Source organism: Colletotrichum scovillei, assembly GCF_011075155.1.
Source record: "Colletotrichum scovillei strain TJNH1 chromosome Unknown Contig00006, whole genome shotgun sequence".
NCBI lineage: Eukaryota > Fungi > Ascomycota > Sordariomycetes > Glomerellales > Glomerellaceae > Colletotrichum > Colletotrichum scovillei.
Window position 1 is genome coordinate 3,641,134 of NW_023336264.1, and position 23,132 is coordinate 3,664,265.

At 54.3% G+C, this 23,132-nt stretch overlaps 8 protein-coding genes across 8 annotated transcripts; 3 read left to right on the forward strand and 5 right to left on the reverse strand.

The window, feature by feature from the left end:
* Positions 1 to 563: 563 nt before the first annotated feature.
* On the forward strand, positions 564 to 2,281 carry HER10_EVM0008492 (oxidoreductase family protein; the record flags this gene model as incomplete). The annotated part of the gene is made up of 3 exons (XM_035478010.1): positions 564 to 928; positions 986 to 1,148; positions 1,218 to 2,281. The coding sequence occupies exons 1-3, from the start codon at positions 905 to 907 to the stop codon at positions 2,279 to 2,281; spliced, it is 1,251 nt and encodes a 416-aa protein (XP_035333001.1). The 5' UTR covers positions 564 to 904.
* Positions 2,282 to 3,789: 1,508 nt separating this feature from the next.
* On the forward strand, positions 3,790 to 4,730 carry HER10_EVM0002436 (ribosome biogenesis protein Nop16). Its single transcript, XM_035472147.1, has 2 exons — positions 3,790 to 3,996; positions 4,115 to 4,730. Exons 1-2 carry the CDS (start codon positions 3,884 to 3,886, stop codon positions 4,668 to 4,670), a joined length of 669 nt encoding a protein of 222 aa, XP_035332280.1. The 5' UTR covers positions 3,790 to 3,883; the 3' UTR covers positions 4,671 to 4,730.
* Positions 4,731 to 4,980: 250 nt separating this feature from the next.
* Positions 4,981 to 6,942, reverse strand: HER10_EVM0010016 (uncharacterized protein). The gene is made up of 3 exons (XM_035479486.1): positions 6,119 to 6,942; positions 5,825 to 6,045; positions 4,981 to 5,761 (listed from the first exon to the last, which is right to left on the reverse strand). Exons 1-3 carry the CDS (start codon positions 6,281 to 6,283, stop codon positions 5,239 to 5,241), a joined length of 909 nt encoding a protein of 302 aa, XP_035333187.1. The 5' UTR covers positions 6,284 to 6,942; the 3' UTR covers positions 4,981 to 5,238.
* Positions 6,943 to 9,361: 2,419 nt separating this feature from the next.
* Positions 9,362 to 11,038, forward strand: HER10_EVM0005070 (initiator tRNA phosphoribosyl transferase; the record flags this gene model as incomplete). The annotated part of the gene is made up of 3 exons (XM_035474695.1): positions 9,362 to 9,714; positions 9,831 to 9,865; positions 9,933 to 11,038. The coding sequence occupies 3 exons, from the start codon at positions 9,362 to 9,364 to the stop codon at positions 11,036 to 11,038; spliced, it is 1,494 nt and encodes a 497-aa protein (XP_035332578.1).
* Positions 11,039 to 11,276: 238 nt separating this feature from the next.
* Positions 11,277 to 12,090, reverse strand: HER10_EVM0010281 (haloacid dehalogenase-like hydrolase; the record flags this gene model as incomplete). The annotated part of the gene is made up of 2 exons (XM_035479746.1): positions 11,277 to 12,005; positions 12,082 to 12,090. The coding sequence occupies 2 exons, from the start codon at positions 12,088 to 12,090 to the stop codon at positions 11,277 to 11,279; spliced, it is 738 nt and encodes a 245-aa protein (XP_035333221.1).
* A 1,819-nt stretch (positions 12,091 to 13,909) lies between these two features.
* HER10_EVM0004217 (psi1) lies at positions 13,910 to 16,063 on the reverse strand. The gene is made up of 3 exons (XM_035473869.1): positions 15,495 to 16,063; positions 14,583 to 15,327; positions 13,910 to 14,517 (listed from the first exon to the last, which is right to left on the reverse strand). Exons 1-3 carry the CDS (start codon positions 15,572 to 15,574, stop codon positions 14,224 to 14,226), a joined length of 1,119 nt encoding a protein of 372 aa, XP_035332475.1. The 5' UTR covers positions 15,575 to 16,063; the 3' UTR covers positions 13,910 to 14,223.
* A 667-nt stretch (positions 16,064 to 16,730) lies between these two features.
* On the reverse strand, positions 16,731 to 20,685 carry HER10_EVM0005391 (ubiquitin interaction domain-containing protein). The gene is made up of 7 exons (XM_035475012.1): positions 19,912 to 20,685; positions 19,782 to 19,838; positions 19,653 to 19,728; positions 19,424 to 19,591; positions 18,056 to 19,375; positions 17,744 to 18,000; positions 16,731 to 17,684 (listed from the first exon to the last, which is right to left on the reverse strand). The coding sequence occupies exons 1-7, from the start codon at positions 20,008 to 20,010 to the stop codon at positions 16,950 to 16,952; spliced, it is 2,712 nt and encodes a 903-aa protein (XP_035332620.1). The 5' UTR covers positions 20,011 to 20,685; the 3' UTR covers positions 16,731 to 16,949.
* Positions 20,686 to 21,004: 319 nt separating this feature from the next.
* Positions 21,005 to 22,815, reverse strand: HER10_EVM0007718 (ubiquitin-conjugating enzyme). Its single transcript, XM_035477264.1, has 2 exons — positions 22,078 to 22,815; positions 21,005 to 22,013 (listed from the first exon to the last, which is right to left on the reverse strand). The coding sequence occupies exons 1-2, from the start codon at positions 22,225 to 22,227 to the stop codon at positions 21,486 to 21,488; spliced, it is 678 nt and encodes a 225-aa protein (XP_035332913.1). The 5' UTR covers positions 22,228 to 22,815; the 3' UTR covers positions 21,005 to 21,485.
* Positions 22,816 to 23,132: the final 317 nt, after the last annotated feature.

A 23,132-nucleotide genomic window follows, 5' to 3' on the forward strand; every position in this document is an offset into this window, starting at 1 on the left:
ACGGAGTTGCCCTGGTATCATTGAAAGCCCATGCTAAATCATGAAAACCCGGCAAGATGGCGTGGAGGCGCAGCCTCCGTCTTGGGCTTGAATCGGCCGGTGCGACCCTCCGAACACCGGCGTCCACGGCACCGTGGCTTCGGCCATGCTCGGGATGTGTTTCCAGAAGCGGCAGCATGTTTTTTTATCCTCCTACCTTCTTCCCCCCTAGGGACAAATTTCCATTACTATACTAGTTAGAAGTTCTTTGCAAAATCTCCCATGATTCCGCAACATGCTTCGATCTAATTTGATGCTGGATGAACGCTGAAGAATCAACCATGTATGCGCCATGCAACTTGTTCGCTCTCCCAAAAGTCTCGGCTTGTTCCAACAAAACAAGCCAAGAGAAGCCACCATAGCACATCATACCAGAGACTCCTAATAAATGTCTCCATCAGACTATCTGAGCGGATAAGTCAAGCGTCTGGGCCGGGGGAGCTGACGCACGGCGGAGTGCGGGGCTGATAAATCCCTCCAATTGTCTTCCCCCCTCCTCTGCCCCTCAATTTTTCCGGGCCCAGCTTTGTCGTGGAGTAGCTACGAGACGTGACGGAGACGAGACGGGAGCTCCTCCTTGGTCGTTGTGCCACGGCGAGCTTCATCCTAAGAGAGAGAAAAACATTCTTGGCCTGCCCATTATTACCCGTTGCCTCTCTTGTCCCGTGCTGTCTCTCGCTGCGTCTCGCCCGAGCTATTTGTGCTACTTGGCCCATTGACACGTTCCCACCCCTCTATTATATAGACCGTAACTTTCGCCGTCTGTCCTAGCTCGTGAAGTTCCTCTTCTCCATTCCCTCTCAAACTCTCCTCACCCCTCACCTGTAGCATTTTCCAACCCATTGAAAGGAAAGACGCGACCAAAATGGAGCCTCTCAACGTCTTGATGGTAAGCCAATTCAGAACCATCCGGCTCAGTTCCAGGTGCTAATCTCATCATCACCAGGTTGGTACCGGCGAGTACACCACCGGTTTCGTCGGTGGCGGTGCCTCTGGTTCGGACAAGAAGGTGGGCGTCGTCGGTCTGACTCTCTTTGACTTGAGGAGAAGAGGCAAGGTCAACCAGCTGGGCATGGTTGGTGTCAACGGCACAAAGTTCCCCGCCATCAGTACGTGAATCACCGCTCTCCCGAGCAAATCAACTTCGTTGAAGTGACGGTGCTAACCAGGACGTGAAGGGGAACATCTCCACAAGAACATCACCCAAGCCTACAACGGCCTGGACACCTCCTTCGACTCATACCCCGCCAACGACAAGAAGGACCCCGACTCCTACAAGACGGCCATCGACGCCCTCAAGGCCGGCGACGCCATCACCATCTTCACCCCCGACACCACCCACTACCCCATCGCCCTCTACGCCATCGAGCGCGGCATCCACGTGCTCTTGACCAAGCCCGCCGTCAAGGACCTGGAGCACCACCAGGCCCTCATCGAGGCCGCCGACAAGAAGGGCGTCTACGTCTTCATCGAGCACCACAAGCGCTTCGACCCGGCCTACTCAGACGCCCGCTTCAAGGCCCAGAAGCTCGGCGACTTCAACTACTTTTACAGCTACATGTCCCAGCCCAAGTCCCAGCTCGAGACCTTCAAGGCCTGGGCCGGCGTCGACTCGGACATCTCCTACTACCTCAACAGCCACCACGTCGACATTTGCGACTCCATGGTCACCCAGCAGGGCTTCGTCCCCGTCAAGGTCTCCGCCTCGGCGTCAAAGGGCATCGCCACCGACCTCGGCTGCGACCCGGCCACCGAGGACACAATCTCCGTCCTCGTCCACTGGGAGAAGAAGGGCGACCCGTCCAAGAAGGCCACGGGCGTCTACACCGCCAGCTGGACCGCGCCCCAGCGCGCGGGCGTCCACTCGAACCAGTACTTCCACTACCTCGCCGCCAACGGCGAGATCCGCGTCGACCAGGCCAAGCGCGGCTACGACGTCGCCGACGACTCGGCCGGCCAGCTCATGTGGTACAACCCCTTTTACATGCGCTACGCGCCCGACGAGGACGGAAACTTTAACGGCCAGACGGGCTACGGCTACATCTCGCTCGAGAAGTTCGTCGACGGCTGCCGGCAGGTCAACTCTGGCCAGCTCAAGCCCAAGGATCTCGACGCAAAGGGCCTGCCTACCCTCAAGAACACCATCGCCACCACGGCTATCCTCCACGCCGGCAGGAAAAGTATCGACGAGAACCGCGAGATCAAGATTGAGGTCAACGACGGTGTCTGGAAGCTGGTGTAAAAGGGTTTCGCGTGCTGAAGGGATTACAACGTTGTGTGGATGACCTGTGGATATGTAAAGGGCTTATATACCATCTGCTATTTTACGCTGAATGAAATCAAATCATGACATGAATGAGAGTGCACTTTGATTGCGATGAGATTTTAAGCCAGAATTTTATCGATCGGGAAAATGGGTGTCCAGAGACTTGAACCTCAGTGTAAGTCCACATATAAAGTGTGCAATCCATCATCACAGGAAGTTCTCATTCGCCCTGAAGACCTCGACCTATCAGTTGGACAGCAGCCAATGAAAAGCGCCAAGTGACCATCTCAAATAGTCAATCGCCTCTGAGAAAACATTCTCAAACTCCAAGAGCCAGAATGAATCAAGAAAAAAAACATCACAAATCTGAGTCGATTCCCCCATGGGTGACGTGGGATGAATCATCACAGCTTGCCGCGCACGTCTATCAATCTAGCCGAAGGGCTGATCACTCTTTCACAACCGCAATTTTCATCCTCCAACCCTGTGCTGGGCTGTAGTCCCCACAATGTAGGTCGAACCGATACACGAGAAGCCAAAAAAAGAGTTCACCCCCCCGGTGCTGAAATGGGGGCTACATCTCTTGGTGCTCATGTTGGGAACTCGAAATTTCTGGTGCTCATTCTGGGATTCGAACTCGGATACTCTCGTATGCGCTTAGCCTGTCGTCGAGTAGGCTGGTTGGCGTAGATATTGCTTGTTGACCATGAACCACTCCACCACCCAGCCCAGTTTGACCTGATCCCCCGACCTAGAGGGGCGCCTACTGTTGCTGGTGACGAGAATGGTATTGAGGGGGCCTATATGGGCTTCGTCTGTGGTGTATTGTAATGTTCAGGGTGAATATACATGAAGGCGCAGGTAGGATGTGCCATGCGCAAGGCACCTAATTGCCTACTTTACCTAAAGTATCGACAGCTGCGTGAGAGGCAAGAACGCTGGAACACAGATTGTAAAGACATCGGCGTTCCTTTTACTGCTTGTAAATAGTGTGTCCTAAGGAATGGATTTGATTTGAAAGAAATTACACTCAAAAAAACGTTGATTCGATGATGGGGAAGGTTCCAGCATCGAGGGAGTCCTCAAGCTTCTTAGGCGATATCCGCGAGGAGATTCGATTGAAACCATGCAAAAGGAGGACTCAACCTCATCTCCCTCTCAGAAAACCTACCCCGAACGCCTTAAATCTGTAGTAATTTATGAGAGATAATTTCCTACGACATTCGAAAAAAAAAAAAAGACTCTAAGGAACTTGAATACCTTAAGTAGTGAACGGGATTAAAGACATCACATTCGGGAGAGAAAGACAAGTCTCGGTCAGATGTCGGTGAATCTCGGTGTACCTTCCCACACCCACTTCTCGAACCACGCTAAGCCTGATACGAGCCAAGCCGCCCCTCCCCCGATAAGATAAGATTAACAAAAAATTCGAGAAGCGGCAACTCGAGCAACCTCCAGCCAAACTGCTTTGCGCCCGGCCACCTCGTACCTCGTTAATTCTACCTTACCCAAGGCGCCCGTGATCTCGCATTCCACCACCTCCCTTACCTTGTCCGAAAAAAAGACAATCGCCTCACGATGGGTTCCGTCCTCCAAAAGAAGAAGCGCCGCTCCGGCCGCGCCAAAGTCAAGACAAACAGGCCCAAGAAGCTCCTCAACCCTCTCGGCAACGACATCATCGCAAAGAACTGGTACGCAGACATATACACACACACTCGTCGGCCCCTTGAACTGCCCGCACCTCCACGCCCAGATCCCGCTACCGAGAGAGAAATGCACAATTTATACTAACCACCCATTGTCGTCCAGGAACAAGAAGGAAACCCTCACCCAAAACTACCGCCGCCTAGGCCTCACAGCCCGCCTCAAATCAGCAACAGGCGGCACGGAAAAGACCCTCGCCCAACTCGAGCAAGCAAAGGCGACCTCCGCCCAGCGCGACCCCTTCGCCATCTCCACAACCGAAGAAGCCGTCTTCGAAGAAGCCCGCGTCGAGCGCGACGCCGACGGCAAGATCATCAAGATCCACTACGCCAGCGCCAACAAGCGTCCCAACCCCCTCAACGACCCGCTGAACGCCCTCGAAGAAGGATCCGACGACGAAGAGGAGAACGAAGAAGAGTGGGGCGGCATCGACGACGAGAGCAGACCCGAAGTCATCCGCCTCCTCGAAAAGGAGGCCGCCCAACCCGAGATCAAGAAGCCGCGACACATTAGCCAGCAGGAGAAGGAGTGGCTCGAGAGGCTGATTGCCAAGCACGGGGACGATTACGATGCCATGGTGCGGGATCGCAAGTTGAACCCCATGCAGCAGACGAAGGGCGATATCGCGCGCCGGGTGAAGAGGTTTACTGGCAAGGCGTAAATCTGTCCGGGAAAAGGAGAAGCAGTGTAGATGAGGAGGCGGAAAAGTGGAAGAAAGGAAGTAGAGGGGAGGAGAAGAAAGCATTTACAGAGAGGGAGGGCATGGAAGGGAGAAAAAGTTCCAAAAGGAGTCGTTCATATTACATGTTGGTCGGTGGTAAGAGCCTGGCCGTAGAGGAAATACTGTCGTGTTCCCCTTTTGAGGAGTTATGGCGTTTTCAGATCAAATTTTCTGGCATAAAACACAATATTCCACATGTTCACTACAAAAGCAAGTTGACCATTTTTCATCATTGACTTTTAATCGTCATGTCATCAAATTTGATGTCTACCTAGAGAGAGCTTCATGCCTGGTATCTTTGCGATTACCTTTGTTACAAATGGGACGCCAACAACACCCCGTAAACCGGAAAATAAAAATCCAAGCCCATCTATGTGAACACTGGACAGCACAGTCAGTCCGCCTTCGTCAACCCAAAACCGGCCCAGGTTTTGCTCGGGCTGTGGCCCTGCCATCACAAATCCCTCACACTGGAATATTATCCCGCTGAAAGAATAGGATCTTCATCTTAATGCATCGTGCGATCGTAAGGCGCGGAAGGGAACTGTGCCGGCCGGTCGTCGTCGTAAGCAGGCGCTGCGCCATACGGCTCAGGGGCGGAGTACGGTTGTACCGCCGCCGCGGGGCTAGTGGAGGTGGGCCTCTGGGGATGAGTTTGGGAGTGGTACTCGGTCTCGCTGTCGAACATGGCGCCGTTCTGGCGCGAGGGGAGGGAACCGTAGCGGTTCGGGTCGTCATCCTCGCCGTATGCCGAGCTGCCGGCGCCGTAGCGACTGTTGTAGCTGTTGTTGGCGTATCCGTGGTTTCCGGTGGCGTTGCCGCCGTAGAGCGTTGTGTTGTCATCGTTGTGATCATCCATCTGGACGGGGGCGTATGCCTCCTCGTCGTGGGGTGCCATGGAGAAGGCGGCCTTGTCGGGGTCGATGTTGTCTCCGCCGAGCTTCTCCTTGTCGTAGCCGGGGAGCTTGCCGTGGAACTGGTAGTACTTCAGAGTGTACAGACTGACAAAGGTGCTGCCGCCGAAGAGAAGGCTGTCAAAGTGCTATTAGCATCACTGCCTAAATAGCTGCGATCCAAATTCTCTGACGACTTACCAAACGAAAACACCCAAGCCGACAATGGCCTTGCTGAGCTTGCAGCCGTCACCACACTGGTTGGCCGTGTTGTAGGCGGCCTGACTTGCGAAGGCAGAAAGCCAGATGATGCAGAAGCATGCGTCTACGATGGCCATAGCGTAGGGGTTGGCTAGTTTTCTCGTTCTCGGCCACCGCGGCGCCATAATCAGGTAGATCCACGCTGGTAGCGAAAGGAAGCACTGCGATGCGACTGTCAGCAATCTAACTACCTTGCCAAAATGCAGGACTCATTTTCCGGTCAGGTTGCCTTACCACTCCAAAAGTCCAGCCATTGTTGCCGACGATTTTTGCGTTATCGGCTCTAAACACTGCAATTTCCAATGCCCAGATGGCGAAGGACAGAATGAACTGGAAAATGTGCAGACCGAGCTTGACGCCGGGGACGTATTCCGGGTCAAAGTCAAAATTTCCGAGCATGTTTGTCGTCGAGTCGTCGAATATGTCGGGTTTGTTGGTGATCTAGTAGGGTTTCCCTACGTTTGTGATCGAAAGGGGGATGTTGGATGAGAGGAGGTTGTCAGCTATGCGACTGTTGCTCCCCTGGCCTTTTTTCCCCTTCTAAATAAAGATCAAACTCAATCCGGCTCGGCAACGGGGTTTGGCGAGACAACCCAGGGATCGGAACCAGTGGACGGGGGGGTTTCGGGGGCCAATCGATAAGGGAACCCGCTGTAATGATGTAAGATAGGTAGCTCGCTGGCTTGGGTTGTTCGGATTGTGGGAACGAGTGTCGAGGGCGAGGTGAGATGCTGTCCGTGTTCGCTGTTGTTCAAAAACACTGGAAACTATCCGTGAGAGAAAGCTTGGAGGTGTGTGAGTGAGCTGAGGTGAGTGTGAGGAAGATGGGAGGTAATAGACGGGAAATCAGAAACAGAAGGAGCAAAGTGGCTTTTGGGGGACGCGTCTGCCTTTTCTTGTCTTTAAAACGAAACAGCCCCAGCTGGCCTCGAATTGCGGCAGTGACGAGACGTGGATTCAGTGGGCAACGACTTGTTCCCTCTTACCTTACTGTGGCAGTGGGCGGTGGAGTGGACGCCTGGCAGAGGGGTGGGTCCAAGCCGCGCCTGAAGCTCCCGTCATCTTTGGTCTTTCTATTCCCTGCCTTGCCGTACCTTAGCAATTCGCATTTAACTTCCATTGTTCAAGTACCTTGAGGTAGGTACCTAACGTATGTAATCATTCCACATTGCACTGCAGTGTAATCATCTTCTCGTCTTGATCCTAACCTTGAGGCTTCAACCAGGATCCCTCCTACGGCCACTTTGCAGCCCCGATGCTGCGGAACCTCTACGCGCAATGGGACGGACACCAATGCGAACTCACGGCCCATGGTCCAAGGACGCTCCATGAACGGATGGATTCCACACAGGCACACGGGTTGGGATGAGGCAGACTGCGGAAACTTGGGTTGAACCAAGCCACTCAACCACTGGGTTTACACTGCGCCACTGCGGCCCAGGCAGCGAATTATCGTCCCTCAAGTGCGACCAGCTGAGCAATAGATCCCTGCACGCCACGCCTCCCCGAGCGAATAGTTCGAACCCGTCTCTTTTTTTACCTTTTCTGTCCCCTTTGCCCTGTGGCCTTATGGTTCACTGTGTGTCCTTGTACTTGGTGTCGCCGCATGCTAGCCAAAGGGACGACGTTCAAGGTACAGAGAGCCTACCGAGCCGAGGAAGCCACGCACTAGTTCAATGGTATGGTGCCTTTTCGTATTTCTCAACCGTCGACCGGCGCAAGCCAATGGCTGACGCGCCGTTGTTTCTCCTACCGAAGCCAGCGAGCCCTGATTTTCGTCTGACCTTGTCTGGCGTTGGATTGGTCGTTGCTTCGCGGTTGCTTTGCTGCTGCTTGTTTGCTGCATGCTAAAACGTCCTGGTTGTCACGGTTGTCTGGGGTGATGCGCGGCAGCAGGGGGAGAAATGGCCGGACGGCGATCATCAATGATGACAACCTGCAGACGATAATGGGCCTCTATTCCTTGGACGGCAACCCACGGCAGACGAGACGACCGCCAGGCATGGCTTCTGGAGAATATCGTCTTTTTGCGAACGGACTGGGTACTGTCATCGCAGCGGAGCCGCCACAGAATTGCGCTCGACACTGACAATTGACACTGATTGACACCTCGGCCGTCTTCAAACTTCAGAGAACCTAGCAAGATCAGGAAGCTAACACGAGCCCGCTGCCGCCGCATTCCGGGTGGTCCACGCGCACAACGGCTGAGCCGCCCAGCGCTTCCCTCCCTACCGTCTACTCCGTACGCCAGGATTGCGACTCTCAAGGTCCAATCGGCCTCGTGTTGTTTGGTCACAGGGCAATTGTTGTCTCTCGTACGAGACGAAAGAAGAGAGCCTCGGAACCTTGAGAAGCCATGGAAATGTAGTCTATTCCACAACGAAGACCTTGATCTTGACAAACGGGAACCCCGAGTACGTCTCCAGCCAGACAAATCTCTCTGTCGGTTACTCTCCCACATCAAGAGAGCTGTTGGTCTGATCACCAGAGCAGCACAGCGGGAACATGGCACCAGATGCCCTTGCGCCAGGAAAATAGAGTCGCTCATGTATCCGTAGGGTGGATACAATGGCGTAAGTCTTTGCCGCCCGATGCTATGTAAAGACGGGTCCCCATCCACCCACGGCCGCAGTACGGGCACAAGCTATTGCTGGGGTGCAGAGAACGCATCTCACCCGCGCAGCAAGCAAGCGAGCGAGGAAGCGAGCGACAGTTGCGTCGCCCATCTTGGCTGTACCCAACATAGCCACGCTTGCTTGCGTGTTGCCAATATACCATCTGCCGGCGTATCTTGACGACGCGAAAAAAGGCGGGGAGATATCCTCAACATTCCGGTGTTTCCATTATCTTCTCCGTCTTCAACTCGTCGGCGTTACCGACTCTCAAGTCCGGCCCGAGAGAGCCCGGCGGCGGCGGTGGCGGCGGCAGCAGCAGCAGCAGCACAGAACTTTGGTCATCTTGGGACGACATCTGAGTGAGGCATGCCAGCGATCCCTAGCTTGCGGCTGAATGCACCTGGAATTCAGCACGGACATGAGAATGAAGCCTCATTCAATGTCTCTTGAACAATATCTCTGATGTCTCTGGTCCCTTTGAATCTCATTCAACCCTTGGCATCAACTCATCAAACACTCATCAGCTAAACCTGCAAAATGAGTGCCTTGAAACATGACCTCACAATCTTATAATCGGTGTTATCCAAATGAGATGCGATGAATGAGTCGCCTCGCATCCATACAGTGCCGATCGACACTGCTTTCGCGCAAAATTCGAACGCAAGCACAGTGCAAAATAGGGTCGACCACATTGGAAATTTCACGACTGAGACGTGCCTCATTTCGAGCCCTAGGCAGAACCAATCTTGTACAACCCCCTCCAACCTCACTCAATCTCATCTTGGATGAGATAACTTCAATCCAAACACACCCCTGTTCTATCCCGGAGCTCCCTACCCCTCCAAAGCTTCAACCGGGAAACATGGCGCAAAACACACCCCCCGCCGCCGCAGCGCCCGCCCTCTCAGACCTCATCTTCCCCACGACGGCGAACCACAACTTTTCCCACATCCTCACGGACCTGAAGCGCTCCAACCTCTCCATCGCAAACAGGCTTCGCTCCATCACGCAGGACGCCGACTTTGTGAAGGATGTCGCCGCCAGTTTCGGTCGTCCGCTTGTGGCGAATGAGCGGTGCGGGAGCTGGTATATTCGGCCTGCGGACAAGCGGGCGAGCGCGTACTTTAAGAGTACGGATGGGCATACGAATGCGTGGAAGTTTAGTACGCGCAGGTTGAATTTGCATTTGCTCGAGCTTGTTGGGAAACATGACGGGTGAGTTTTATGGTGGTGTTTTTTAAATTTGGTGATGGTGGCATGAGTGCATTCAGGCTAGAGAGGCTTCCGATATAAACTGCTTCTTATAGGAGCACAGCTGACTGAGGATCCAGATGCATCATTGTAGATTCAACCCGCAGAGGCAAGAGTAAGTCCACATCATCAGACTCATGTATCAGCACATCCACGAAGCTCGAGACTAACACGGCTCCCAGGAATGCCAGACGCCCTCAGCAAAACCATCCCAGTCTGGTGCGCCGTCCTCAACGCAGCCCTCTTCCCAGACCTCGACCCGGCGCGCGAGCTCCGCCTCTTCACCCCGCCCAACGTCGTCTCGGCCTCGGAACACGCACAAATCGTTGCTCTCCTCCCGTCCTTCCTCGCTTCCCTCAAGAGCCTCGACCTCGATCTCGCGGCTCTCCGCGCGCACGTCTCCAAGCCCCTGCGGCCGTTTTGGGTCACGCAAGAGACGCAGCTTCCTACTACGTCTGCGCCTGCGGGTGATGATGACGAGTCTGTGAAGAACGTGGTTTTCGAAGACTACCACCCCATCATCTGCTGCACCTCCTCGCGCCGCGTCGCCGGCACGGAAATGAGCGAGGCGGGCTACATCCAAGGCGCCGGCGACGACACAGAGAACTGGGCCCTCGGGCTGACGGCCGAAGTCTTTTGGGAGAACGCCGCGGCGCTGCTATCGTGCCCCGAGGCCGATCTCCCGGAGCTGGTTGTTCGTCTCGTCGCGGAGGACAAGAGGAATGCGCCGAGGGGTGTACAGCCGAAGAAAGTTGCGCCGCGGATCTACGTGTGCCCGTTACCCCTGGGCGATGAGAAAGACAGCAGCGGTGGTACGGATGCTGTGTCCACGGGTGCGTGCAGAGTCGTACTCACGCAGGACGTCACGCCGCGGGACTCGTGGGTGAAATCTCCGACGTACATGCAAGTCGGCCTCGGGAAGCACAAGGTCGCGAGTCGCAACCTCCGGCAGGCGCTGCCGGATATATGCGCCTTTGTCGCGGGGTACCTCGACTCACATCGTGATGTAGTAGAGGGCGCCGCCGAGGGCGATAGCAGCAGTGGCGGCGGCAGCGTACTCGTGGCCTGCGAGACGGGCAAGGATCTATCCATTGGCACCGCGCTGGCTATTTACTGCTGGTGCTTCGATCGAGACGGCATGTTTCGCGTGGCGGACTCGACGACGTTTTTCAATAAGGATATGATTAGGGTGAAGTTGGGGACCATCATGACCGCCTTTCCGGAGGCCAATGCGAACCGGGCTACGTTGCAGAGTGTCAACAGCTTTCTCATGGACCACCGAAGATGAAAAGTCTCTTTTCACTAGTCTTGAGTCTACCTGAGTTCCATCTCTCCCCTGAGCGGGCTAGCTTGATGAAGCGCCTCCAAGAATTGGAACGCTGCCGGTCCTGGCTAACGATATGAACACTATAAAGATGGGAAGAAAATGAAAGGGGTTTGGGTAGGGAGATGGGAGCATCACAATCACTCTACATCACCGCAGCTCAACCTCACAGAGAAGGCGACGGGATAGAAACCCCGGCTAGTCAGGCGCTCCCGCTCTCAATCTTGGCCAGCATGTCGGGGAACTCGCTCCAGTCCTTCATGACGACCACGGCCCCGGCATCGCGCAGCACCTTCTCCATCTCCGCCTGCTTGTCGGCGGCGTAGGGGCCGACGTACCCAATCACCTTGATCCCCGCGCGCGTGCCGCTGAGCGTGCCGCTCTTGGAGTCCTCGATGGCGACGCACTCCTCGGGCTTCTTGCCGAGCGTCTTCATGGCGTGCAGGTAGATGGCCGGGTCGGGCTTGCTCGTGGGCTTGGGAAGCGACGTGGCGGCGCTGAAGACGACGTCCTCGGGGAAGTACTTGTCCTGCCCGACCTTCACGACGGACGCCCAGACGCGGCGCTTGGCGGACGAGGAGACGACGGACAGGGTATGTTTGCCGGCCTTTTGCAGCGCCTCGAGCTGGTCGTCGACGCCCGGGCAGGGTTTGAGTGCGGCTTTCAGCTTGGCGATGACGGCGTCCTCTTCGCGGGTGACGTACTTTTCGAGCTCGTCGGGTTGCAGCTCAAAGTTGTGGGATTTGGCGAGGCCGAGGAGCATGCCGCGGAAGTTTTGGCCGACGAACTCCTTGATGAGGGACTCGCCCGTGAAGCGCTGCTCGATGTTGCGGGAGGCGCAGATCTCGTTGATGAGGTCGGCGCAGGCCTCGAAGGCGAGTTCCTCGGAGAGGACGAGGGTGTTGTCGCAGTCGAAGAGGAGGGTTGTGATCTGTGTGGTGGTGGTTAGTTCATGTTAGTTCGAGCTGAGTCGTACTCGGTCGACTTGGATTCTCATCGTGACGTACTTGAGGCATGTTGGCGGTTGTTTACAAAAGACTCGTCGGATGCTATTCCGGGTTTGAGGTGGAGAGCTTGTCTCGTGAAGAGCGGGGTTCAATGAAGCTGGGAGCTGAGAGCTGAGTCTGGAGGGGAGGAGGGGGAGTAAGTAAGCTATCTATAAGGTAGACGAAGCTTATTATCCGAGACCAATTGAGAAAGAAACCTTGGTTGCAGCTGGGGACTTGAAGAATTGGGAACCTTCTTGCAATGATGGAGGAGAGGGCGAAGAAATGGACTACGTAGTGAATCAGGGTAGACTGAGACTTCTTTTCAGGTATCTAACGCATCTATCTCCCAGGAAACCACAAAAAGGTCTCTCTTTCCCTTCCGTCTTTCTCCCGCGCCCGCTCCCTTCTGGGCCCCTCTTCCTTCAAGCCGGCTGTTCATTTTCGTCGTCCCGACAAGTCCAATGAGAGCCGCGGGAAATAACACGCAAGTACGGTAAGTAACTCAGGTAGGTTGGACCTGAACCAGCTCTGGCGGGAAAATGGCCTTACAATACCCGGCAGCACTTGCATCGATGGCTCTCTGGGCCTAGGCTGACTACCTACTTAGCTAGAACGAAGGGGCCCCACCAGCGCTTTTACCCCTCCCCCTCCAAAACCCACGGGCGTCCCCATCCCGCCGTCCACCATTTCCCGCATGTGAAGTGTCGTCATTACCGCGGGGTCGAGTACTTACATACATACACATACATACATGCACCACCACATGGCCAGCGTACACAAAGCTCATGAAGAACACCGCGGCGAAACCCCGGCAGCAGCAACCACCGAATCAGGATGGATGCGCCATTTACCTGCTTTCACATTCAGAAATCCTACCTTTCCTATCGCCGATAGCCACTTATAGGAGTAGGAAGTAGTGAGAAAGAGACTTCATCGCGATCAGCCCATAGTTCCAAACCCCCGCACAAACCATCCGCCCTCCATCATCCCGACCTCCCGAACCCGCGCCTCATCTGCAAAACAGAGTTCTGCCGAGCGCAGAGCCGGGGAACTCGGGGAGACGGGCCTGGGGAAAATCTTCACTACAACCTAACCTTGCGCCAAATATTCCTTCTTGCATGTATGTGTAGATAAGTGTATTTGTAGAACACAGAATGAACCTTGGGCGGGTTGCCCACCGGAAAAAGGAGACGGGGCGCACTCGTACTCAGTAGACTTACTGCCGAGGTCCTTTCTCTCCCTCCATTTTGGATATCACAATATGAGCGAGGAATGGCTTCCGAATCGTTGGCTTGGGAACACTGCCAGTTGATGAAGACATACCATAGAAGAGAAGTTACCTGTTATATCTAATATTTTGATAGCTTGCTTACCTTGCACAAATCTACTAGATATGTGACTAAGTAGACGGTAGCTCCCTAAGCAAACTCCACTAACCTCAAGGATACAGCTCGCTCGGTCTGCGCCGGGATGAACACGGGAACCTCCAGCACAACAAAATCGGGACGACGGCAGGGCTGAACACCTCTCGGTCCCGAGATGCCCGTCTGAGCCGTCCAGTCGTTCTCAATGTCGTCACCGGAGCCTGATCACGATATACATACCAACCACTTGAGAGAACGTGATGATACTGATTGCCATTCTTGAATAGTGCAATGTACGCTCAATATCGAATCATCGTATACTTGGCACAAAAGTCCATGCCATTTGCAACCCGGAGATGGTCTACATATATCATGAATATCATCAGATAACTATATATGTAAAAGAGCCATCTCCATGATGCAAGCCCTCGTTCTGAAGTCACATATACATCATAAATATCACAACGACACTTGAATCTGTATCTTATAGTCTCAAGCTTGAATTATTTCATATCTAAGTACCTCTGCGCAGGCATCACCTCCCCACCAGCAACTCAGCTCGTGTTGCCTACTCATGAAATGCGCAATGCTCGTAGAGGGGCAAAAAGGAAAAGGCCAACCCTTGGCCTTGCAAAAGCAGAAAACCCAACCACGCCCCAAACTCCTATTCATGATGAGCATAACCGGCCAGCTAAACCAAAGGATCATCTTGTTTACGGTTCAACGCCTCCGCAACCATCGCGTCGCGTCGCCGTTGTCTCTGCACCCTCTCCTCTCCCTCGTTACCGAAGTCCTTCTACAGAATCTCCTTCAACTGTTGCTTCTGCGCTGGCGTTAAGCTCGTGGGGAACTTGACATTGTACTTGATGACAAAGTCGCCTCTCGTTCCGGGCTTCTTCGAAATGGGCATGCCCAGGCCGGGATACCGATCGGAGCTGCCGGGCTGTGTGGGGCCGTTCTTGTCGAGGTTCAGCTGCTTGCCGTCGATCGTCGTCACCGTCCGCTTCCAGCCCGTGAGGGCCTCCTTTAGGTCCAACTCGACGGTGTGAACCAAGTCGTTATCTTCGCGCACAAATAGCGGGTGAGCTTTCTGTAGCATTCGTTAGTATCGCAATGTCTCGAGTATTCGCATCGGGAATGTGTATGTGAACGTACCTCTTCCAAGATAAAGTGCAGGTCCTGCTGACCACCCTCTTCCTGGTCACCAACGCCCTTGAACTTGATCTTGCTGCCCTTCTTCAGACCAGGCTTGATGGGCACCTCGAGCACCGTATCAGTCGTCGTCCTCTTGCCCGTGTCGTCAAAGGTCTTGCGCTTAATCTTCATCTTCTTCGTCACGCCACGGAACAGCTCCTCTAACGTGAGCGGGAGAGGCCGCTCCACCGTTGTGACCTCGGGCGTCGCCTCCCTCGCCCCCCGCGAGTCGCCGAACCCGCTGCTGCGCGTGCGCGATGATCTGCTACCCCGCGGGCCGCTGGCACCGCCAAACGTCGAAAAGATGTCGGAAAAGTCGTCCATGCCGCCCGCGCCGCCGCCCATACCCCCAGAACCAGAGCGCATGAAATTGGCAAACACGTCATCCGCCGGGCTGAAGTTGAACCCGTTGCCGCCTCCTCCTGTGCTGAAGCGGAAAGTGCGTGCGCCGCCGCCACCCGGCATGCCTCCTCCTCCAAAGTCGAAGCCACCGGGCATACCGCCCCCGGCGAAGGGGTTGGCGCCACCGGCATCCGGGGGAGGAGCGCCGCCGCCGCGGAGCAGGAACTCGAGACCGTAGTCATCGTACGTCTTGCGCTTCTCGGGATCGGAAAGGATCTCGTAGGCCTGGGAGCACTCTTTGAACTTCTCGGCAGCGTCTGGGTTATCCTTGTTCTTGTCGGGGTGCCACTTTAGTGCGGACTTCCTATACACGTGAGATGGTTAGCATACTGCGGTCTGATTTGGCCGTGTGTGGAGGCAATGAGGGCTATTGGGCCACGCCGTTGGGCAACGACAGGCAAGAGAGAAGTGAGGGGCAGAGAGGGCGAAAGGACAAAAAAACAAGTTTCACGGAAGACTATTGTGACTTACCGATAGCCCTTTTTGATTTCATCTTGCGTCGCCGTGGGCTTGACGCCCAGCTGATCGTACAGCTTGGTTTCTTTTACCATCGTTCAGGACTGTCGTGTGATTATCGTGTAAAAGTCGACCAGTCAATTGTACGGAGGGGTAAAAGTAGTGTGGATATCGCAGCGAAACTGACACTTGTCTTCGCTGATGTTGTGTCTCTCTGTGTGTTACTTGGGTTGGCTTGATGTGTGAATCCTTGAAATTTGCTTTGCTTGCGCAGTCAATCGACGTGCGTGTAGGTAGTGAATTGCAAAAGAAAGAAAAAAAGGTTGGTAGTTTTTTAAAGAAAAGAAGAATTGGAGAGAATGGTTGGATGATGCAGCCGATTGTCTGGGTCTCGGTGCGTGATATGTACCTCTACGTAAGGTAAAGTTGGTCCTTACTGCGCAAGGTAAAAAGCCAAGAAAGATTGGGTCACCGAGGGGAGCCCAGAGCGTCTAGTGGTAGAAAAGCACACCCGGCCGTCTTCAATGGAAGAAACAGGGCGTGATTGTGGAAGGTTCGGTGCCCGTCTCTCTCGAGAGGAGCCCAGCCCCAAAGAGCAGGGGGGGTGGGAAGGGAGAGCCTAAGAGGACGGGATTGGCGGGAGCAGGAAGGAAGGAGGGGGAGCCTCGACTACCGTACCCCCCGTCCCCGTGCGACTTTGCGACCCAAAACCTGGCGGGGCGTCGAATCGGGTGATCTCACCCCAACTGCCTCGATGGAAGAGCGCAGAAAGGCTGGATGGGGCTCGTCCAGTCAGGCTCTTAGTCTCGAGGTTGTCTGATCACAAAAGTATCCATACAATCCTCTACATCTAAATAGTACTTATCCAGTCTTTTAGTAAACGAGGTCCTGAGAAACTTATGCTCATAATATCCTTCATTCCAGACGAGTATCATCAACCAAGGAGCTCTTTGGGCAGCAGGGAAGCAGTCACAACCTAATGGACAATGACGAAAATGGCGGGGTCTCTTGCCGTGCGGGAATAGCGGAGTCAGGCTCATGCCGTGGCTCGAGCGCCGCTTCAAGCCACTATATCCCTGTAGCGTCTCTCAATTCTCCTAGTTGAATAAGAAGCTTCGAGAACCTTCTACGCAGTTATCCGACATACGCAGTACAAGATAAGGTACCTACGTCAAAGACAATATTGATCATTGGTGATTTAGGTACATAGTAGGTAGGTGCGCATGCTTGCATCGAATCAACTGAGCCAATGGGGTATCCAATGATTGATAATCTCATCGCCTACTGCATACATCATCATCATACCATGGCAATGCCGTGTTGCGCTGTGCTGTGCTGTAGAGCCTCCAAGAAGCAAAAGATGCTTGCTGCATTGCATGCCTCTCAAGACTTTGCCTGTATCGTTATGCCTTTGCGAGTCTCACTGTGTAGACCAAACCTCCCCCCTTATGATGCTCTCTAGTGCCCAAGCTACTGATGCTCATCAGGAATCTCCATATCCATCATTTTTATCGTCTTTTGCTCATCTCTGGGGTCGTGTGCCGTTCCATAAATCGAGTGTCTAGCCATGAATGGCGATCCGCCCCCGCTTCCGCTCCGTTCCTGCATCTCGGGCCCCTTGGCTGGCTCTTCCACGTCTACGTCTGGCGTCACTGTACGACTAATCTCTGTGACGTCGTCCGTAGGAGTACTGGTCGAAAGGCCGTCCTGTCCGATGCCTGGCCCGTTGATGTCGTAACCTCCTCGTGCCTTGTCTTGCGTCTCACTAGAGTACATGACCTGGGCTAGACTCGAGTTTTGTGTCTCTGTGTTGCCTTGTCTGGTCGACAGATCGGTCATTTCCGTGTCCAAGGTGCCGTCTCCGTCGCCAAATGGATCCGTCTCAAAGTCCCCGGCGCGTGAGTTTGTATCGCTGTTGCCCAATGAAGCTCGGTTGGTTGCCATAGAATCGACGCTGCCTGACCGGTATTTCCTCTTGGACGGCGAAATTGGCGACATGTTTGTGTTTCTCAAGTTGGCCACCTCCTCCGTGGTTTCCTGGTTCAATTCTTGTCTGAAAATCTTGTTCTCGGCCTTTGCGAACCGTAATAGGGCGTCTGAAAGCGGTGCGACAGGCGTGTTGATTGCGTCGTCTGTAGCATACACGAGCAACGGGTTCTTAGTCTCAAAGTAGATTGCGTCAACCACCTGTTGGAAGGTGTATTTCTGTAACAGGTCAGCATCCAAGGGAGTCCCGAAGAGAAACGCGCTGCAGCTTCGCATACCTCGGCCTTTGCGTATTGCTTCGCACTATAAGACAGCCGCCACCACTGATCTACTGAAGTCGGCGCCTCATCAATGTCAATAAGGGTCGGCTCGGCTCGCTTGCAGACATATGTCACGTTTTGCTGTGTTGCTATTCCCCTCAAGAGGTACTTCTTGCCAGTGAACGTCTTGCTCAAGCCTGGCTTGTCGGGGTCAGTCAGTATAGTGTTGAGATACTGCTTCCTTTCCTCAAGCCTCTCACGTTCCCACTTGAGTTCTGCTTCCATTATTAGTGACCGATAAACAAATGGTAAACATTGAGCTCGACGTACTCTGTTGCTTTTCTCTGACTTGGGCAAGCTGCCACTTGCATCTCTGGAGCACCTTTTGCGAGCTCTTGAAAAGCTCCTCTTCGCCTTCAGACAAGACACACGGCACATCTTCTAGACGAAGGTTGCCTTGCTCATCGTCGTCTGACTTTCGCAGCTCTCTGAACCGTCCCAGGCCGTCTAGATAGTTGACGTGGCTCTCATACTCCTTGATTGTCTTCTCCAGCATTTCTTCCTTATTGTGGACCTTGTCGGTCTTTGGATCAATCCACTTAGTGAGCTCGAACTCCTTGGATTCGGCCTCGTAGAGCATCCTATGCACCCACGCAAGGTGTTCCTGGCAGACCTTTGCCTCTTCCTTCCGGCTCTCTAGATAGCGCTCTGGATACCACACTTCGGGAATGTCAAGCTTATCGGGCGTGCCATCGCCATCGATAACAACTGTCATGACCTCGCCCATGTCGTCGAGCACAACCATTCCGGTATCCGCATTGAGCTCCAGCCACGTCATGACATCGTGCCACACAATCCAGTTCCAAGCTTCGTACAGAGACGTCGTCTTCTCATATTGACTCTTCGTCAACTCAAAGTTCAAAAATGCAAATCTGTGTGGGTCTTGTGTCCTCTCCAAGGTGTCTGTAGACATGGGGCATGCTAGGTGCGTCAGGGGTTTGATGACATCGGCATCGGTCTTCTCGACGAGGGTATCAAAGAACTGTCTCTCGGTAGCGAAGTTGGTTTTGGGGACCAGATCAGCCATGGAATCGACAGAACCATAGCTTCTCTCAGTCAGGTCCAAAAAGGCCATTAGACGATGAATCTCCTCATGAAAGTCCGGCTTCGTGTCGTCAGCCCACTGGAGGTCGCCTTGGTTCATGGCGGCCAGGACGTGAGGGGCATAAATCGGTTGACCTTTCCACCATTCGCTGTTGTGGCCATAGCTGGCAGCTTGTTCACCACCCTGCAGTAAGATATTGCGTGCAAGCGGAATCTCATGCAGAATTGTCAACACGGAATCCAGATGGTGCTTAGATGTGCGTGCCGTGGTTCTCTGCACGAGGAACGCCGGGGCGTCATCTTCTCGCTTCCTCGCAGAAGGGGCGGGGTCGTCATCGACTGTCGTTTGGTACGAGCTCGTTGCCGTCGTCACCATAGCCCAGCTATTCGAGTCGTAGTCAGACCTGTTGGCAGGTCCAAAGTGCGGGGCGCTGGCGCTTCCGCCCGTGATGCCGGCTTCCTGAGGTATGTAGTCTGCATCCCTCTGGGAGTCTCGGATGGCCCTATTGTAGTCGTCCTCTTCTTGCGCAGCAGTACTGGGAGCTCCTAATGTCCATCGTCAGCCAAAGCCCCACACAACAGGGAAGGCAGTACCGGAAAGGTCCCCGGTCGTCCAGTCAATCATCCTACCAAGCGGCGATCGGTTGTTTGTTCTCGATGGAGGTCGTGAGGGAGCACCTGCTGAAGGCCCGTAGAAGCCGTTGTCTGGTGGAGGCGTAACGCCTTGTATGACGGCATTGTCGGGGGCCTCGATGTTGAAAGCTGGCCAGCAAGAGTCAGCAACACGATGTCTCCAGCTGCTGGAGCGCAAGACCAAACGCACCTATACCCGTGTGATTCGGCTCCCCGTCACGACTGGCTCCGAATGCTGTGTCGTCCCATGTGTACTTTCTCCGAAACTGGGAGCCCTGTTAGCTGCGGTGAAGAGCTCTTTGACCAGGGCACGACATACCACGTCGACTCCATCTATCAAGACCTCTGACGCAAGCTCATCCCGATTGCTGTTGCTCTGTACTCCACGTCAGCCCTTCTGTGCAGCAGGACGAGCATCGCGCTTGTTCAACAGCCGCCGGTCATCTCACCTTGAGTGCCGTAATGACGATATTACGGTCTCTGGCGGGGTCAAGGCCCGAGAACTCAAGGAAGTTGTCCACATCCTCAGGCGTGGGTTCAGGCGCCATATTGTAGAGCCACCCCTCAGACAAGAATATTGTTGTCGAATCGATTCGTTGCGAATGGTTCGATTAGAAGCGATGGTGGTGGAAGGGTCGAGGGTAGTTGCGCATGGCTATCGAGAAAGACGGGCTGGAGTCGTAGGTGGCCTGGCGCATGTAGCTTTGCCAGAGAGAGGCTCGGAGGAGTAGGTGGTGCCAAACGGAAAGGGCCCGATGTGCTGCAGAGGCGACCCGGTCTAGGCGTGATGCTACCCGTAAGGGTGCGGAAGAAAGGTCGGAAGGCAGCACTCAACAATGGTACGCGAGAAAGCAGTGCCAGCGGACTTGGAATGTCTCTCCGTTTGTCTTGTCGTCAGATGGGGTCGGGACACCTCACATTCGGTATGGTGCCTTGGAGACGTGGAAGTGGCATCGGATGCAAGTACGTAGACCCGTGCTGAGAAGGCCCCATGAGCTGTCCAGCCTGCCGATTACTCTCGTGGACAGTGCGCCCCAAGGTACCTATCAGCGGCACAAAGACACTTCCCCACTACCTGCCGTCACCATCACTCTTTACCATCATAGGCACCTAGCCTTTGGAACATAACTCAGCATATTTGTAAATCGGGCTCTAGGTTCAACTACTTGGAAAACCGAGAGTAGTCGGCAATAGGTCTTTCTTCCTAATGTTACCAATCTACTTCGTAGAAAGTTAGGTAAGACAAGGTCATTGATAACCCTCGTGGGTGCCGATGGTGTCAGCGGGGCAAATTTACACTTTAAACCCCTTACGGCGCTGAAGGATCGGGAACGGCGTGCACGTTTACGGCCACTGCCGGCCCAGTCGTCGCGAATGTTGCACCGACAAGCGGCAGATGGAAAGTGACCGGAGTAGGTACGCAAAGGTGCGATAGATTGGCCGAGAACGTCAGGGAAAGTCTGCTTATTACCTACCCGCAAAAGGTACGGTATACTTTCTCAGATAATCGACCTTTGCTAAATTTCCCCAGAATGGCGCACTCTGCAGTTGCTCAGTTGGAAAGTCATTGATTGGTCTAAGTGCGGTATCTCATACGCTGTCCTGGCTGCTTGGTTTGCCAACCAGCCACCAAACTATTGAATCCCGCCCCCTTCTGATCTCTCTGCTTTTGCAGAGCCAAATATGAACTCCCGTATCCCTGTGTGGAAGCCCTTCCCAGAAGCCCTCCTCAGTGATTGAATGATGCCAAACCCGTGAAAGAAAACCAAGACGCCGTGTTAGCCTAAGCAGGCCGTGCTGACAGCCGGTAAAACGCCCGGGGCCGTCGCTATGCATTATCATGCGTGTAGAGGAAGAAAGATGTAAGAAATGTGAGAGATGGAAAACGAGACCACCGCAAACGCCGCCGCCGCCAAGTCAGAGTGCCCGCCGGGAAGTGTTTGCATTTCTTGGTGTCGCAGGTTCAAGTTGGAGCAGGAAAGTGTGTGTGTGCTGAGTCGATTCCCATGTTCGAGGGTTGGATTCAAGGCTTATCGTCGTCCGCATCCTCGTCTTCATCGTCCTCGTTGTACTCATCCATGTCGAAGTCGCTGTCGCTGCCGCCCAAATCGAAGTCACCCTCGTCATCCGTCTCGTTCCAGAAGGCGTCGTCGTCGATGGGCTTTTGAGGCACAGGCTCCAGATCAGCGGATGTGGGGAAGACGACACCCTCGGGTATGTCCTTCTTGGACTTTGCGACCGTATCTTGCGCTCTCTTCTGGTACTCGGCACGATTGTCACGGTAGAGAACGCTCGCGTCGACGTTGGCGGGAGAGTTGATCTCAGGGTCGTCCAGAAGGAGCAGGACAGAACGCAAGACCGACTCTACGCCCTGCAGGGGAGACCAACGCTCGCATGCCTGTTCGCCAGACTGCTCGTCTTCGCCGGGAGTGTGGAGGATGGAGATGCAGAGCTTGCCGTCGGTGTAGATGTTTGGGTGGCAGATATTCTTGTTGAGGAAGCGGAAGGTGGGAGGCTGGTATGGGTAGTCTCGAGGGAATGTCATTTCGGCCTAGAAAACTTCAGTAAGCTGTGTACTTTTACAGTGTATTTGGGAGAGGGAGGATCAAACGAACCTTGAGGTAGCCTCCGTTGAAGGCGCTGTCGGGGTTGACGACCATGAGGCCAAGCTTCCAGTTCAAGACATTCCGCTCGTCGACATCAATGTGAACCCATTTCTCCTTCTGCAGGGTTTGATATTCACTCATCAATCGCTTCTGCGCCATGATGTTGGAGTATTTGTAACGGTGAGGTGGCGGGGATTAGTATGCGGGAAAGAACCACTTTGTCGTGAGGGAGTGGGATGAAGTTGGAGCGATGAGATCGATTTGTCGCAGGGAAGAAGATGGCGGAATTTGATACGATGCAAGTATGCAATTGTGTGCACGAGCAGCAGTAGAAAAAGGAGGGCACTCGTGTGGGCGGACAGTGAAGAAGGCGCACCGCAAGTTCTCACAAGAGGCGTGTGACCAGAGAAAGGAAGCGACGATGAGGTGGGATGGAGGGTATGGAGGGGCGAAAGGGGATGACTCGATAAACCACCGACCTGACTCGGAGTGGGCAGCAGGCGATAAGATAAAGGGAGACGGGAGGACCGACCCGTATGTGTGAAGACCTCGGGCTGTCTGGTGGTCTGGTGTGTGGTGGGATTCGGGAGTGTAAGAGTATGAGACGGGGAATGGAGTGGCGGTAAAGGCCTGGTCCAGGGAGAGAGAGATTTTATGCTGTGTGCTAGGTGAGAGAAAAAGAAGAGGGCTTCCAGGGACAAAGCTGAACAACGGGAAGTCGCGATGCAAAGAAATAGTCTCAAATTTAGAAAGCAGCAATTCCAGCCAGAGTCTGAGGTGGTCCCTTTGCGATTTATCAAGGTTCCCTGCCATGAGGTACTCCGCAAGGTTAGGTACTGCGTAGTAGACCGGAAACTGCCCTGCCTGGACGATTTGGGATACCATGGGACCCCAGGGACCACCCGAGATGGCTAGACTCCTCAAGGAGGTCACGCAGTGTCTCGGATCCGTGGCCAGCTTCAGAGCCGTCGTCTGTCCTTGGCCCTAGCAGTACCAGCACCCTACCTTACCTTGCGGAGTACTCCTTGTCATATTGTCCTTGGACATTCGAGGCCCTTGCGAAG

Excerpts from the sequence above, each read along its gene's own strand:
- HER10_EVM0005391 (XM_035475012.1), bottom strand. The coding sequence starts at position 20,010 with ATGGCGCCTGAACCCACGCCTGAGGATGTGGACAACTTCCTTGAGTTC. Across the intron at positions 19,729-19,781 it reads TGATAGATGGAGTCGACGTG|TTTCGGAGAAAGTACACATG; the intron begins GTATGTCGTGCC and ends CAGGGCTCCCAG. Across the intron at positions 17,685-17,743 it reads AGCAATACGCAAAGGCCGAG|AAATACACCTTCCAACAGGT; the intron begins GTATGCGAAGCT and ends GACCTGTTACAG.
- HER10_EVM0010016 (XM_035479486.1), bottom strand. The coding sequence starts at position 6,283 with ATGCTCGGAAATTTTGACTTTGACCCGGAATACGTCCCCGGCGTCAAG. Across the intron at positions 6,046-6,118 it reads ATGGCTGGACTTTTGGAGTG|TGCTTCCTTTCGCTACCAGC; the intron begins GTAAGGCAACCT and ends GTCGCATCGCAG. Across the intron at positions 5,762-5,824 it reads GGCTTGGGTGTTTTCGTTTG|CCTTCTCTTCGGCGGCAGCA; the intron begins GTAAGTCGTCAG and ends GCACTTTGACAG.
- HER10_EVM0007718 (XM_035477264.1), bottom strand. The coding sequence starts at position 22,227 with ATGGCGCAGAAGCGATTGATGAGTGAATATCAAACCCTGCAGAAGGAG. Across the intron at positions 22,014-22,077 it reads TCAACGGAGGCTACCTCAAG|GCCGAAATGACATTCCCTCG; the intron begins GTTCGTTTGATC and ends GAAGTTTTCTAG.
- HER10_EVM0002436 (XM_035472147.1), top strand. The coding sequence starts at position 3,884 with ATGGGTTCCGTCCTCCAAAAGAAGAAGCGCCGCTCCGGCCGCGCCAAA. Across the intron at positions 3,997-4,114 it reads GACATCATCGCAAAGAACTG|GAACAAGAAGGAAACCCTCA; the intron begins GTACGCAGACAT and ends ATTGTCGTCCAG.
- HER10_EVM0004217 (XM_035473869.1), bottom strand. The coding sequence starts at position 15,574 with ATGGTAAAAGAAACCAAGCTGTACGATCAGCTGGGCGTCAAGCCCACG. Across the intron at positions 15,328-15,494 it reads GAAATCAAAAAGGGCTATCG|GAAGTCCGCACTAAAGTGGC; the intron begins GTAAGTCACAAT and ends TCACGTGTATAG. Across the intron at positions 14,518-14,582 it reads TGCACTTTATCTTGGAAGAG|AAAGCTCACCCGCTATTTGT; the intron begins GTACGTTCACAT and ends CGAATGCTACAG.